This window comes from Notechis scutatus, chromosome 1, assembly GCF_049901735.1.
Source record: "Notechis scutatus isolate UNSWTSFEM ecotype Mainland chromosome 1, rNotScu1.2, whole genome shotgun sequence".
Classification (NCBI taxonomy): Eukaryota; Metazoa; Chordata; class Lepidosauria; order Squamata; family Elapidae; genus Notechis; species Notechis scutatus.
Window position 1 is genome coordinate 191,034,557 of NC_142009.1, and position 16,596 is coordinate 191,051,152.

Genomic DNA, 16,596 nt, shown 5'->3' on the forward strand with positions numbered 1-16,596 from the left:
TGAATCTGTGAGTTCCCTATGGGTTTTTTTTGAGCTTATGTGAGAAATGGGTATGATTCATTGTAGTTTAAATTCTGCAGTCTCCGGGCTTGGTGTATGCTGCTCTTTTCTTCCTTGGATGTCTAGGCAAGGCATGTATGGATAGATTTGGGAGGCTATTAACACTTCTTTATATGGAAGGATCATGCTTGCCCCCCTTGGAAACATTTGCATTTTTAAGGAAAGTTTGCTAAGAAGATGGTGTGGAACAAGTTACAGAGCATCCTAGAAGACTCAGTCAGAATTTAGGCACAAAAAGAGTATTAAATGGTCTGGAGGGATGCACCCTGCTTGGTTCTATTAGATCTCTTGGCAGTATTCAATAGTATTTACCACGGAATAATTCTGGATCACCTTCAAGGGTTGAGAGCTAGGGTCTCTATTTATAGTGAGTTTGTATCTGAGTGTTTTGCTTGGCAGATATGGAAGGGAACTGTTCAAGTCTATGGGAGATCCAATGTTGAGTTCCATAAGGCTCAGGGTTCTCCCCCATGTCATTTTACATTGACATGAAATCACTGTAAAGAATCATCCATCAGTCTGGGATAAGGACACCCCAATCAGAAATACCAAGGAAGTCTTGAATCAGAGTCTGAAGGCTGTATGAATCCGGATGAGGCAAAATAAATTTGATTAAATCCTACCAAGAGTTAGTTGCTAGCTGCTGATAAGCATCTGGGCACATAACAGTAGACCTGGTAATCACTCATACAAGGTTGTGTTATCCATAAAAGAAGCAATTCTTCACTTGGACTCACAACATCTGCTCACCAACAGGTGGAGAAGTGGCAAGGACTCTTCTCTCACTTTTGGCTGCTTGCCAGTTGTGACCCTAACTGGACCAGAATGCCCTGACTTTTGTAACTTGTGTCTTGATCATCACCCATCTAGACTTGCTGAAACACGATGTACAATATATCGTTCTGTCTTTGAAGACAATCGATAAGTTACTAGCAGCACAAAATGTAGCAAACTCATAGCTGGAAAATCCTGCCAATTTAGAATTACTTCAAAATTAAAGTCATTGATTTGGTTGCCAATGCTTCTGAAAAATTATCTTTAAAACCCTACAAAATGTAGACAAGGCTGTAATAGGCAATGCTTGCCACGCTAAATATGCTCATTATATAGCCAGAGGAGTCCAGCTCAAAATCCCCTCTATTTGTGAAGAACATTGGATGTGGGCAAAATAGCAGTGTATTTCACTCGTAAGTATGTTCAGACTCCACTTTGTCAACGTAAACAATTCAGTTTTATTCCATTTAGACTTTAGCCTGACCTGACTATTAAGAGTGTTTGTCTCCTTTATCTTTTTTAATTATCTTTTTAATAAGCTTTTTGTTCTTTTTATTTTTTCTGTTTTGTTTTGCATTTTTGCTGTACACTAGCCAAGGTCATTTGGAATTGTGACAAATTATACAGTACACACAAATTAAATAGATAAAATAAGAGAACATTAATCTTATATAGACTAAATTTAAATTTATTGACTGTAATGAAGTGCCTTAAGATGCACAAGTATTGGTTTAGAATAGCTTCTGGTCAAACTAATTTAGATAAAATGGAGAGATAATAGAGAACATAGTTGTTCGGTCTCTCTCCAAATTACTTCTCCCAGAAGCCCAACTATGTATAAGTTGCACCCAATTTTTAGGCATATTTTGGCATCTAAAATTCTCAGCTTATTTGCGAGGTTATATGATATGTAACATTTCAACAAAAAAATCGAAAAACATTTTAAAAACAGGGAGTTAAGAAAGGACAATGGGAACAAAAAGAGTAAGAATTATATTAATGTAGCGGGGCTGTACAATGAGCAGGAAGATAAAATATGCTTTACAAATAAACAAAAAGTAATACAATTCAATGAGTTTAACTAACTAGAAAACTTCCAATAGACAGATCCTGATGTGATAAATTACAATGCATTATGCATGTTATATATTGAGAGGGGTTTTTTAAACAGCCAAAAAAGTAGTTGTGAAAGTACTAAGCAGCAACTTTACTTTAATGTATTTTTAATTAATTATCCTAAGTAAGGCCTCTCCGTATTATTGCTAAGAACCAACATTAGTTCAATATCTTATAATCAATTAAAATATACATAAATATGATTAAATTGTTGAGTAAGTCTCATATGCTTCTATAAAGCAATTTCCTTCAAAATTATTTCAATTGTGAGTACAGCTTTAAATTTTAAATACTACAAAAAATGACAAGGTCCATATAATTTTGTATGTGTATGTGCGTGAATTCCCAAGCAATATAATTATTCTAGAATTTAGAGTATTAGAGATATTTTCCTGTTAATTATATGAAAGTCAAGCACAGAAAATGTAAATCATTAAATCTTTCCATAGCTTAATGCATTATAAAGAACTCGCTGATTAAACAATATTCTTATCTTGTTTCCCCAAAATCTCTCACATATGGCATAATTATAAAAAAAACTCATCAGTGCCTTTATCATTCAATAACAAGGTTTTTTTTATGATGTCAGAAATGGAGCAGTTGGCTTTACTGGGCAAAGCAAAAATCAGTCTTCCAAAAGAGGAGGACTTTCATTTATAGTTCACATTTAATAAAACAAGCAGACTAGTGGTCTAGAAGAAGAAATAAGAGATGCAAAGAGGACCTTGCCCAATTCATCCAACCAGGATTGGTTGGATTGTGATTTCTCTTAGATCATCTTATCTACAACAAATTTTAAACAAGTTCTGAACCCAAACAGTTCTACTCAAAGAGATGCATAGTGTAGCTGGTTAAATTAGGCTGAGTGCACTGATTTTATCCACATTCTATATGATACTATCTTTCTTTACGTTTCCTATATTCCATCTTTTCCAATAAACTCATTTTTACATCCAAACATTTGGGTTAATTTGCTTAATTTGAAATCTTCCTGATGCACAACAGTATTTGGTTGCACAGCTAGTCCTCTGCTAAGTTCTATATTTCTGGTTACAGGGAGAATGACACCATTTTTAATTCTTCCAAGAGCTGGCCTGAAAGATTATGTTTTTGGTAGAACTGGTTGAATAAATCAATAGGTTCACTGATAGTAACTAATCATAATTATCTTTAATGGGTACCCCTTGGAAATAGAGACCTAACAGTGAGATATTACATTTTCACTTCCAGCCAACTCATAACATTGTTCAAAACACTTTTGACTCCTTCCAACACCTAGCTTGATATTTTAAATTACTGCAGTTTAATTCATATTATTTTCTGTACTACTTTCTCTTAGTATCCTGAATATTGTGTTAAATTGTTGGACTTTTTCCTCTAACAACAGCCTTAGACTACTACAAATGATTTCACGAATCATTGTAAGAATTGTCAGGACGAAAGAAAGAAGAAATACTCTAATACCTTATAATCTTGATCTGGAAGCATGTTGAGCAAGAAAGTTACCATTTTCTGAGGAAACTCATATTTTATTGTCCAAAATAATAATTCTTCTAGAAAACACTTATGGTTCAAAACATCCATGATGGATTGATCTGTAGAAAAATGAGAATAAAAGCTCGATGAAAGGGTTCACGGAGAGCAGATTGCAAAACTTATCAGGATATTTCTGAGACAGAAACCAAGATCTCTTGAAAAGGCCATATTTTAGAAGACTACATATGCCTGCCAATGCTCCTGACTCTACTCAGTCACTGAAGACTTACCACTCAGCTGTGTCTGTAAAGGGGAAGAGGGTTGTCAAAAAAGTCAAACTGGCAGTTGGAACTTCGTAACTGAAGCCTCGCTGCTCTTACACAAATCTCAACACTCACAATGTACAAGAAGCAAAATTTCAATTACAGTCATGAGGGACTATCTTGATATTTTGCTCCCCCCAGAAGTTTCTGCTCATTGACAGAATGGAAGAGAAAGGTCTGGATTGAAAGAGTTTTCTTAGCTGGAAGGTATTTCTTTGGGGGAAAAAGGACTTCTGGCAGTATTAACTGGTGTGGTGGCAATACAATAACATGTACAGTGGAACCTCGGGTTGCGAACGACCTGAATTTTTGCTTCTGTTTTGCTCCTGGTCGCAAACAGATCTTTGGGTGGCGACCAAGCAAACCCGAAAATCACCGTGGTGATTTTCCTTGCTACAATTTCCCCTTAGACACCATTTTTTTTCTCTGTGCATGTGCTTCCAGTCATGACCAATCAGGTTGCGACTGTAGTCCTAGAACAGATTACAGTCGCGACCCAAGGTTCCACTGTACTGGGCAAAGGGAAACTATCTCTTTTATTGACTTTTCCTTCCGCAGTGATATAGAATTTCTGTTTTATCAAGAAATAAGTAGCAAACAGCATCACTGCAAATAGATAATTTGTAAATTTTAACAGCAGGGGAAAGAATGCTGATAGGCACACATAGCCTCAGGTTGAAGATTTCTTGTTCTGAATGATCTGTGCATCATAAAAGCATAGATAGATCTATGATTTCTTGCAATAGCTTGGTGCCAACTGACTGCAGGAGTCAGGGAGGGATGGAATAGAGAATTGTTAAGTCAATCTAGCAACAGACAACTTTCTTCCAATGATGGCTGCAGTTTAATACTTTTTTCAGACTGCAGACAATGAGAGGGCAAAAAGGTCTTTTTAATAGTTCCCTCCTCCACAGATATGGGGGCTTTAAAGTCAGTTCTCTGATTTAACACTTGGAGGAAGGAAAAAAAGGGTGGTTGTTTTTTTTAAAGTGATGGAACTGTAGTGATGTCATGGAGGGCACACAATAGGGCAGAAAAGTTATATACAGCTAATGGGCAGCTGCTTATCCAACTATGCCCTAAGCCAGAGGTCTCATTCTCGCGGCCCGCAGGACAATATCCTGTGGCCCCCACCGTGATATGAAAGTATAATATTAGTGTATAATATAAATATAAAGTATAATATAAAGTATAATATTATGCGGCCCAGCCTCACCCAGACTCTGCCTCCAGCGACCCCCAAGTAAATTGTGTTTGAGACCCCTGCCCTAAGCCATGCCTCATGCCTACTGCTTCAGTGACTCCATCCAGCCACCTCATTCTCTGTCGTCCCCTTCTTCTATTGCCCTCAATCTTTCCCAGCATTCGGCTCATCTGCAGTGAGTCCTTCCTTCTCATTAGGTGGCCAAAATATTTGAGTTTCATCTTCAGGATCTGGCCTTCTAAATAGCAGTCAGGGTTGATCTCCTCTAGGACTGACCAGTTTGATCGCCTTGCAGCCAAAGGGACTCGCAGGAGTCTTCTCCAACATCATAGTTCAAAGGGCTCGATTCTTTGGCACTCAGCCTTTCTTATGGTCCAACTTTCACAGCCATACATTGCAACTGGGAAAACCATAGCCTTGACTATATGCACTTTTGTTGGCAGGGTGATGTCTCTGCTTTTTAATACACTGTCTAGAATTGCCATAGCTTTCCTCCCCAGGAGCAAGTGCCTTTTAATTTCTTGCCTGTAGTCCCATCTGCGGTGATCTTGGAGTCCAGGAAAACAAAATCTGTCACTACCTCCATTTCTTTCCCATCTATTTGCCAGGAATTGAGAGGGCCAGATGCCATAATCTTAGTTTTCTTAATGTTGAGTTTCGAGCCAACTTTCGCACTCTCTTCTTCCATCCGCATCAAGAGGCTCTTATAGTTCCTCTTCACTTTCTGCCATTAGAGTGGTATCCTCTGCATATCTGAGGTTGTTGATATTTCTCCTGGCAATCTTAATTCCAACTTGTGATTCATATAGCCCCGCCTTTCTCATGTTATTTTCCACCAAAGTGGTACCTATTTATCTACCCTCATTTGCATGCTTTCAAGCTGCTCGGTAGGCAGGAGCTGCCGCAAGTAATGGGAGCTCACCCCATTGCGTGAAGCTCAGGTCTTGAACCAAGGCTGAACTGTCTGTCTGTCTCTCTATCCACACATACATACATACATGAACACATGCACACACACACACACACACACACATGCTTACTTGTGCTTCTATATTATACATATTACAGAACTTGACATTCACCTTCGTCCATGGAAACTCAAAACTACCAGTTGAGTAAAACATGGTTATAAACTATAAAGTATCCAACGAACAATTTACTATATATACCTTTGGTGGTGGTACTTAGTTTCACTCTCTTGCACTTTCCCACACCTTGGTTACCATCCTGGTCTTCCTAAGATAAAGAGATTGAAAATGGATCAATAGACAAATCTAACATCTAGATCTATTAGACTGTGCTGGGGTAGGATATGAGAACAGACTCCCCCTAGGAACATTACTTTACCGCCATATGTTATTCAGAAATATTTCCAGTATTTCAAGCTAAGCATTAGTATGTTATTTATTGGAAACAGGTTATAAAAATATATTCTTCATCAAAAAACTTCTTATAGTCTCTTTTAAATATCCTTCTGTTTACATGTCCTTCTGTTAATATTATATCACTTGGGGATCTTATCCCACATAAACTGTCTTTAAAGAACTACTAAAACTCTAAGCTAAGATTGGAAAACATAATCAATGAGGAATTTGCCAATTAAATGGAAAAATAATGTGAGGGGTACTATATAAGAATCATAAGCATATTTGTTTAGAAGCAAATTCTTTTTTATTATAATACACTCAGTTAAAACACCTGCAAAAGACCAAATTATTAGAAAATGACTGGAAATCATTCAAAGTTTAAGTACTATTAGAAGAATCTGAAGTATTTTCTCATATCTGAAGCATTTTCCAATATCTAATTATTATATAGCGCAAGACATTTCTTCCATCAACAAACTGGATTGTTCAGTGAATATTAAAAGTCTACACATTCCTGTTAAAATGCCAGGTTATGATTTATCTTGGTTTGATATTTTTTTTACATCTCAAGAACTTGGCATTTTAAACGAGATGCCTAGACATTTTATATCCATTGTATATAACAGCAACCTGTTGAAATACTATAATGGCATTCTTCAGAATTAAAATCCAATTAAGTATTTATCTTCCCTTCATGACAGGGAAATCTAATTACTCAGAGAAACCTACAGACATAAACAAATTCAATATATAAATAAATATCAAAGGCAGAATCGTTAATTTTAGAAAGGTAAAGTTTTTAGTAACTGTATGAAACCACCCCCTCCCCAATTTTCTCATATGATATACTACAGGGATCACCAAACCACCCATCCCCCAGGCTGTGGACCAGTATCGGATCACAGCTTGCCAGAAACTGGGCCATGTGAACAAGTAAAGCCCCATCCGCGGGATATATATAGATATAGATATATAGATGTTTGTTTTCTTAAGTTTTCGCGGTACTTACATGTATGGTATTCAGCTTTGTTCGGGTATTTTCCTATAATGATGTGGGAAAATACCCGAACAAAGCTGAATACCATAGATATATAGATATATATATACACACACACATATTACTGATATATAAAAATAGAAGCAAAAACACTTGAAATATACCAATATCGTAAGAAAACAAAGGAATCAGATTTATTATTTTCCTGGAAGTAAATACGCTACCGTTAATTTCATCTGAATAGAAAAATCAGACAGAATTGATTTTTAAAGATTTTAAATCTTATCTGTATGGATTTGCACTTATATACAAAATCCCTACGAATATGGATTTTAAAGTTCTCTGTTTATCATACAAACATAGATTTATAAAGAATTTAGTGAGCTATAGTTGAAAATTAAATAACCCAAGTATATTGGTGTTAAAACATTCATTTCCTGTATTCCTTTTTTACCTACTCGGGAAACCTTAAGAAAATATTTTTTTCCAACACCACAAACAATACTCTTGGATGCCCTAGAAATTCTGTCCAGCTCCTCCTGAAAAGGTCCCTGTAGCAAATATTCCTCTAAATTCTCTTACTATATATTTGGGGCATATATATAGCCTTCAGACCAAATGACAGAGGCCATTTTCAAAAGATAGGTATTACTAGGACAAAAATAGCCAAATATAAATTAACTGTAATTAATAAGATTATTCCTTAGGAACTTTTTTTCTCCTGTGTCATATTAAAAATTATAATTCAGTGGCAATTTCCAAACTAATTCTGGGGGATACATCCAAGACTTTCAGAGTTTTGTATGCAGCTCCTAGCCCTCAGGTTGTACACTCTTACTTCACTTACTTCTTTGTGTACGATGTTGTATAGAGACTTAGGACATTTAAATAAGAACATATAGTAGAAAAATATTCTATAAAATTATAAAATTGATATTTAAGATGCTATTTTTTTTTCTTTTTCCTTCATAGTTTTATTTTTAATGCTGGATATAGCTTATTGTACTAACTCTGCTTATGTATGTTTAAAAAGTCCTTAACCATTCATATAAACATAAAATAAGACGGTGATCTCTGTACATAGTTGCAACCTACAGCATTGTTTGCTTCCATATGTAGAAACTACATCAGCTTAGTCTTTCTTGATCCTTAGCCAGAAGGCTAGTTCCAGGCCACAACTACAGAGAGACTGACACTTCAGCAATCCCTTTCCCCATGTTTTCCCTTTTATTTCTGCACTACACAGATTGATTGATTGATTGACAAAATCAGAAAGAAGCCAATCCAGTCATTATTCAGAATAACAGAGTTGGAAGCAACCTTCTAATCCAATCTCCTATTCAAGCAGGAAATCCTTTAGCATATCAAACAAATTGATTGTCCAATCTCTTCTTAAAGGTTTTTTTCTTGTTCTAAGAATTCCCAGTTTAGAAAACTGAACACATATTTATGCCAGGATTCATTTTTCTCTCCTATCTTTACTGCGTATATTAAGATAAATCTGATTTATAATATAAATGTCAAATGTGGAAAAATGTAATAATCCACAAAGATTTAGAAGTTTGCATATGATCTTCTCAGTAACACTGATTAAAACCTGTTTTACAGAAGTAAATATACATGATATTAAGCTAGCCTATTTTCAGAAATTACTATTAACATCAAAGGTATCCAACCCATGGTTCTGGATAGCTAGCCATGTGAACCCATAAGATAATAAAAAATATAAAAATAAGGGAAGTTTGTTATTTATATTTATTAACTACATTATATACAGTATTACATATGTAGCCCAGGACAATTCTTCTTCATTCAATGAAGCCAAGGGCAAATCAAAAAAATTGACAACCACGATCTACAATATGATTTCCTAATGTTGACAAAATTAATTCAACAAGAGTAGTAATAATAATTTTCTTACTGGAGGCATTTTCAGCATAAATAATCCTATTAAATAAATTTGTTAGCAAAGGCAAACACAATGAGGCTCATGATATCTTAATTTCTGTCACACAAGATTACATTTTATTTTATTCTGAAAGTCTCACCTCATCTGAAGTGTCACCTTGCCCTGAAGTTGGTGTAGAACCTGCAAAACCTTGTGAAATTAAAAATTAAAATATTCATACAAAACTGGAAAAATATTTTAAAAACAAACCTACAGTTCTTCTTCCATACAAACCTACATTAATTCTTTAGAAATTGAAATTAAAATCTAGCTAGAAAATGCTAAATCTTTAAGTGATACTCGTGATTTGTTACTATCTCTATAATGGAACACAAATGTTACTACTCTTGAAATGTCATCTTAACACAATAACTATTTGTAATCCAAAATGCTGTATTTTCTAAACTTATTGGAAAGGGGTCCTAATATTTCCCATAATTTAAACTGGCATTTAAGAATGAAGATATTGCCCAATTTTGAAAATTGAATAAGGATTCTGTCACACTTTTTCCCCCTACATTTGTGCTGTTTCAGGAAAGTTTCATAAGCCACTTTAGAAGTTCTATATGTTAACATATCAAAGATGGGAATTCTAGTTACAATTAAAAGTATTTTTTACACAAACCTTGAACTACTGAAGCACTAGCTCCAGCTCCTTGGTCCTGCATTCCACCTGCAAGCTTATCTTCAGCAAATGTCAGTCCAGAACCTTTCAAAGCTATAAGATATTTTTCATGGCTTTTCTTTGAACATGTATTTTCTCCACCACCTTAAATATATTTCAAAGATACAAGTTCACTCCAAGGATCCATCTTTACAGGATGGTACAGGCTAAAAAAAACCCTGGCTAACAGACATTATAATAAGTGGTCCATAAGTACTTTACATAAATTATGGGATGGGCTTGGTGCATATACCTTCAAATAATGCTTTCCATTCATAAATATTTTATTTTTCAGCATTCAGACTACAATGCTTACTTAGAAAATTTGATTCCTCTTTAGATAGCACATTCAGCCACAGTGAGTCAAGACTTCTCTGACATGTAAATACACCAGAACTAAAAATAAGCCAGACTACAGCCCATCCATCCTTTTATTATGACTTTTCAAATTAATTATCAAAGGTTGAACATTTCTGCATGATACCATTCCAATATGGGGACTATAAACTTGGCTCTTGAAATTAAGACCAATATGCCAGCTCTGGTGATAATTTCACCAGTGCAAATTCTATTGAATTGTTTAATTTGGTTTTGGGAATGGAATACTGTTTTCTTTTTCAACCCTAGAATGCTGTTAAAGAACATTCTTATAATCAGGAAAGACTTTATATAAATTATATAAAAGGTAATAAGAGGAAATTCTGACCAAACTTGCAAAATACTGAAATTCTGCTGTCATGATGGACTCTAACAATAGCCCTTTTAAATATATATAATCTGAATTGTCACCTTTAGCTGACATATATGCAAAAATATCAAATTGCTTTCATGCAATCTGTCACTTGCTGCTCAACTGAATAAATAATGAATTGCCTTTGGGGGGTATTGTTGATTCTGTATTTTCATCTCTTCATATGTACTTGTCATGTTCTTAAACTCGCTAGCTGCATTCTCACATTGCACTAAGGCATGGTTTGATTATCCTTTCTTGAATAAACTACAATAGATTAGTTTACACACCATTGTCCACGCTTTAACAGTCACAATGTGTGGGTCATTGACACTCTTAAGCCAAAACAAAGAACACTATGGCTTAGTGCAATGTGTGAAACTAGATCACTACTTTTACTTCCATCTTCATGGACATTTAAACCTGAACTTATTAGTTTGAGCAGAAGGAAGAACAATATAGTTTTATAGGGGAATAAATATATAGAATGTATTCTCTATTTAAGAATTGGTAGAAGGTTGCCTACAAAACTTTTTAAGAACCAGTTTCTAAAATATATAAACTATATTAGCAACATAAACCAAATCCTAAAAGCAACTCATATATATAACATTTTTCAACAATTAAAATAGCAAAAACTGACTTCAGTAAGGCTTACAAAAGATCAATAGAATGTGCAGTTCATAGCAAAGTAAAGCCTGCTTCTCTTTTAGCAGATACCCTGATCCTAAAGCATAAAAACAAGTTTAATGGTGAATGCTTCTTCAAGCAAAATAAAACAACTTACCAGAACTAAGACTTTTATAGTACTGCTGATTGGTCAAAACCTGAGTAAGGACTGAACGCATTGCTCCTCCCATTTTTGTCAGATCTTCCAGAAATGAAATGTGGGGTTCCAACATCTGAAGAACTTTGTGCAGTTCTTTTTCTGATGGCAATTCAAGAACTGAAAGAAGCCAACAAGAATTTTACACAAATTTGGGTAAATGGTTTTAATTGCTTAGTAACTACTGGCTGGCTTATTATTTTGCCAAATAGAACACACCATTCTTACAACCATAACTTTAAATTGTACATGCATCACATAACATAATTAACAATTCTAAGCATAAACTTGATGATCAAGAATTTCCTCAATAGAAATCTCTTACTACAGAAAGGCTCGTAGGTCTTCAGCCTAATGAGATGTTCATTTTAGATATATATTTAATGTTCAAATGTTTCTTTTTTGGGTAACCAGTATAAGATCACAGTTCCTCTTAGCAAAGCATACACAATCTGAGTTGGTAACCACAGTCACTACTATCAGTTTTCTGAATATTAGTACAGATGCTGCTGTCTTTTTTACCATTTGTATGCTTCAGCGAATCAGTTTCTATTGGGGCATACAAGGCTGAGGCAACAAGTGAACTTTCAAAGCAAAGGAGGCAAGGCTGTGATGAGCAGGTTCTCACCAACTGTTTAGCAAGCATAGGGAAGCAGAGCCAAAGTGGTAAAACAGCTCTTGCCAGTGGACTGTTGGTATGCATAGGGAGGTAGGAATAAAATGGCAACTGGATTCCAGCCTGGGAATGTGCAACGACCAGTATGTCCCTGATGAAATTGAACCATAATGTCTTTATATGACTAGAACTGGTGACTTCACTCCAAGTGGTTTTGGATAACAGAAATTATTTTGAGGTAGGAAAATCTGGATTCCTACTTAGTTTGGGGACAGAATTAATTTTGCTCATCTTGTCGACATCTGATATTAAGGAATAGACAAGCAATATGATCTAGTTCTAGTTACTAGTTCCTTGTATCTCAGTGGTTTTCCAACATTCACCACTTATATCCTTCTTGTTTCAGTCCTTTCTGAAAAGGCAAAGGCAAAAAATTGATATTGAAATTTATCCTCTATTCCCGTGATAGCGAATCTAGAGCCATTTGTGCTGGCACGCGAGCTGCAGGCAAATATACCTCACTGCGCATGCGCATGCCTCACAGCTGATTTTGGGGGGTTGGTTGGTTTGAGGCCTTTTTTGGCCTGCAAGAGGCTTGGAAAAAGCCTCTGCAAGGCTTCTCAGGCCGAATTATAGGCCCATTTCGTCCAGAAGTGACGGAAAAGGCCTATAATTCGGCCTGAAAGGCCTTGCAAGGGCTTTTTCCAAGCCTCTGGGAGGCCAAAAAAAGGCCTCAAACCAGCTGAAAAATCAGCTGTGAGGTGCAGTGCAGGTAAGGGGATGGAGGGGGGCAAATTGCATGTGCATGCACAGGGGGTGTGGGGGTGCATATTGCATCTGGGTGTTGGCATATGAGTGCGGTCGCGCTGGCGCACTTGCAATTTTTGCCACAGGAGCCCAAAAAGGTTAGCCACCACTGCTCTATTCTATATAACTTCTGGGATACCTCAACATTCTGCTTTGTCCACATATTTTGCATCATTTACTTGAAACCATTTACAGATGCCACAAGGAATTTGAGTTGAAGTAACACTGATATGCAGATAACATACATTTTCACGCAGAAGTTCCAAAAAGATTGTGACAGAATAATAAACCATTTTAACAAAGTAATTGACTTGCTTTCCTTCTATGTTTAGCATAGGATTTTGGTTATTCTTATAACTTTTGCACCCAAACAGGACTTATTTTCTTGATTTTTGATATTTCCAATTATCCAACTATTTTTCCTTCTTTCACTCATCACTCCATTCAGTATTTTGAATGTAATCTGGTGTTTATAGCTTGGCTTGTGTTATCATATTTTATTAAGAAGGGAACTGTGTACTGGTTGTGATGTATTTAGAATTACTCTTCAAAATAACATAAAAGACAAACTCATCTCCTTTTCTATCTGAAGTAGATGGAATTTACCTTTTTTTCCCAGTTCTTCAAAAAATATTAAGAGTTGCTTAAACTGGAAAGAAGGAAACTAGCTTCAAGACAGTCTACAGAATCTTGTGACATTCAATTCACTTAAATATATATATAGTATACATATTTCCTTCAAGCTTTGGTAAAACACCATTCATTTGCAAATCACAAATTACTTGAAACTAAAGTTTCCTAGTAAATATTTATACACCATCAGGTTGGTGTTGACACTTTGTGACTATATTGATATTTTCAATGATCCTGAAAATAAAAAAGGAATATAAACTCCAACCCATCCAAACCAAATAAAACAAAATTAAAGTTATTAGTAGTGTTAAGAATTTGACCTGTGACATAAAACACAAACATTGATATTAGGTTACCTGGCTCATTATAACCTTCTCTTAAGTACTGAATGAGACAGAAGATGAATTGTGGAAGAACTAGTTCTGACATTATCAGCAAATCTTTTGGAACAGATGGAACTTCTGAGCTTGATTTTATTCGATGCCTTTTGCAAAACCTGTAAATAAAGTTATTCAAAATTAAATTATCACAATTAACAAAAGTATATATTTTATTTTTAGGCTGTCTTGACTCCCAAAATGACTCTAGCCAGATTAAACTTAAAAATTAATTGATGTATGTATGTATATATACATACATACAGGCCAGACATACATGCATACAGGCCAGAAAAGTACAAACGCTAAAAACCAAACAAAGCAAGACTATGTCAAAGGGGGAGCTCCACAATTGTCCTGCCCCCAAGGCCTGACAGAACAATTAGGTTTTCAACAATTTCCTGAATGATATAAAGAAAGGTCCTTGCATATACAGTTCAGTAGTTGGAAAACAACTCATAAACACAAAGGATATCATACAGAAGAAAGTAAGGAACTGTTCTCTATTGCCACAGAATGCAAAATGCAGCACAATGGAATTAAATTGTAGGAAAGCAAATCCCAATGTAAAGTTAGGAAAAGACCTTAACCATAATGACAAATTGATGGAATGCAGCCAATTACAGGTTATTCGTGGAGTTACAATGGCAATTGGACTTGGAATTTCCATCACTAAACAATATGTTGTAAAACGCAATGTTCCATGACTGCATTCTGACAGACTTGGTTGTACCACAGGACCAGTGGGTGGGAGCCATGGGAGAGAGCTGCAGGCAAACCCTACAGAGCACAGGTGGGTGAATGAAAGAGTGCCATGGGTAAGCATTACAGAGCAAGGGTAGGTGAAAAGGCAGCAGGACCAGGAGGGATTTGACTTCCTAGTGGTGCAGTGGTTACAGTGTAGTATTGCAGGCAAACTCTGCCCAGAGTCTGGAATTCGATTCTGACTAAAGCACCATGGGGCGGCATATAAGACAAAATGCTATTACTACTGTTATTCTTGCCAGCTCCCCCGTTGACTTTGCTTGTGGGAAGCCAGCAGGGAATGTCAGAAATCATGGCTTTCTGTGATGTCATAAGTCTCCCTCATTCATTGTTGTTGTCACTTTGAATGGTCACTGAACAGGTGGACATAACCAAAAGACTATCTGTAATTAAAAAAATAGTAGCTCCCCTTCACCTCATGTGCTCAAATGGAGGCTAGAAGTATTAAGGATCTTTAAAATTGTTTTTCTGCACTGAGCAAGGGGATTGGTCTCCATGGCTCTGTTAATGCTATGATTATTTACTGGACCTTAATGCCATACTTAAGCCAATCTCTGTATCGGCATGAAATTATAGAAAAGCCATTTTTAAATACTAGCACACCAGAAAAAGTTGGTGATCCCTTTCTAATTCAATGGTATAATTCAAACACTGAAAAGGTTTTTTTCTGTGTCTTCAAATAAGGAATTACTTCCTGAAAGATTAACCCATTTTCTCAAGCAAGATAAAAATAATTTTATTTCATTAGCTTTGCTTTTCTCCAAAAAATATTTTATAACAAACAAATTAACAGGGAAAAAATGTGTAACACCTACATCAGGGTAAAACTTCGACATTTTTTAAGCAGTGCATCATCAATTGGCAGTTGATGATACTTTAACCACCAAACCACAGCCACAAACAATTACTATCCCTTCAAATAATTCCATAAATAATATCTCCTTACTCATCAGAGACACCATGGAACATGAACAGAAACATCCAAATGCCATCTTATTTGGTCTCAAAGACACCAACGAATCAAACGACATCACCAAAGTTCACAATATCATAAGCAAATCAAATACAACAAACATCTCTCCTGAAGATATCATTGAAATAACCAGAGATGGCCCTGGGTACAAATACAATGACGGCTCTATGGCCCCAAGATTTTGTAGAGTTGTATGCAAAAATGACTCCAGCAAACGCATATTCATTCACCCAATAAACACCATTGCAAAAACCAATCCCAACCACAAAAAACTTCGCTCAAGACCAGACTTATCCATACTACAAAGAATCCGCTCCTGTGAACTTCGCGCAGAACTCAAAAACCATCTAGACAATGGAGAAAAGGACCTATACATTGACTACAGAGCTGATTGCATCAAAAGAAAGTCACACAACCCACAACTCCGCATCCAAACCCCAGCCCATCCAATCCAACATCACTCAAAACTAGGCACGCCCGCCCCTAGCTACCTTTATTCCAACCACAACTGGCCTTAAACGCAAGCTACTCAATGCAAGAAGCCTTGTAAATAAAATACCTGAATTTCTCCTCTTACTAAATACGGCTAAATTTGACATTATATTTGTCTGTGAAACATGGCTCAACGCATCTCTCCCTGACTCCATTACCACAGTAAGAGACTATCATGTTTACCAATCAGATCGTGAAATCCGCAGAGGAGGTGGTGTTGCTATCTTCTATAAAAAGTCCCTACATCTAAAAAACATCCAAGTTACCCAGGAGCTTGCTCTTCCTGAGACCATCGTCTGTGAACTGTCCTTAAATATCACATTTCGGTTCTTACTATGTTACAGAGCCCCTAATTATGACATTGAACATGCAAACAAGCTAAATACACTAACATGGGCAGCATCCTGCCCACACACTTTTATCTTTCTTGGTGACTTCAATTTACCTC

General features: G+C 36.0%; 1 protein-coding gene across 6 annotated transcripts in view; it reads right to left on the bottom strand.

Annotated features, from left to right (window-relative positions):
* UBR3 (ubiquitin protein ligase E3 component n-recognin 3) overlaps positions 1 to 16,596 on the bottom strand; it is a 100,358-nt gene that overhangs the window by 76,020 nt on the left and 7,742 nt on the right. For 4 of the 6 annotated variants that reach the window (XM_087949742.1, XM_087949744.1, XM_087949740.1 and 1 more), the window contains exons 2-7: positions 13,898 to 14,037; positions 11,447 to 11,605; positions 9,891 to 10,034; positions 9,366 to 9,415; positions 6,123 to 6,189; positions 3,415 to 3,545 (exon numbers count right to left, since the gene is read on the bottom strand). In XM_087949742.1, coding sequence (XP_087805868.1) covers positions 3,415 to 3,545; positions 6,123 to 6,189; positions 9,366 to 9,415; positions 9,891 to 10,034; positions 11,447 to 11,605; positions 13,898 to 14,037 — 691 coding nt within the window. Of the gene's footprint in view, positions 1 to 3,414; positions 3,546 to 6,122; positions 6,190 to 9,365; positions 9,416 to 9,890; positions 10,035 to 11,446; positions 11,606 to 12,007; positions 12,153 to 13,897; positions 14,038 to 16,596 lie in introns of those variants that run through there. The other 2 variants (XM_087949741.1, XM_087949745.1) reach the window with 2 other exon arrangements.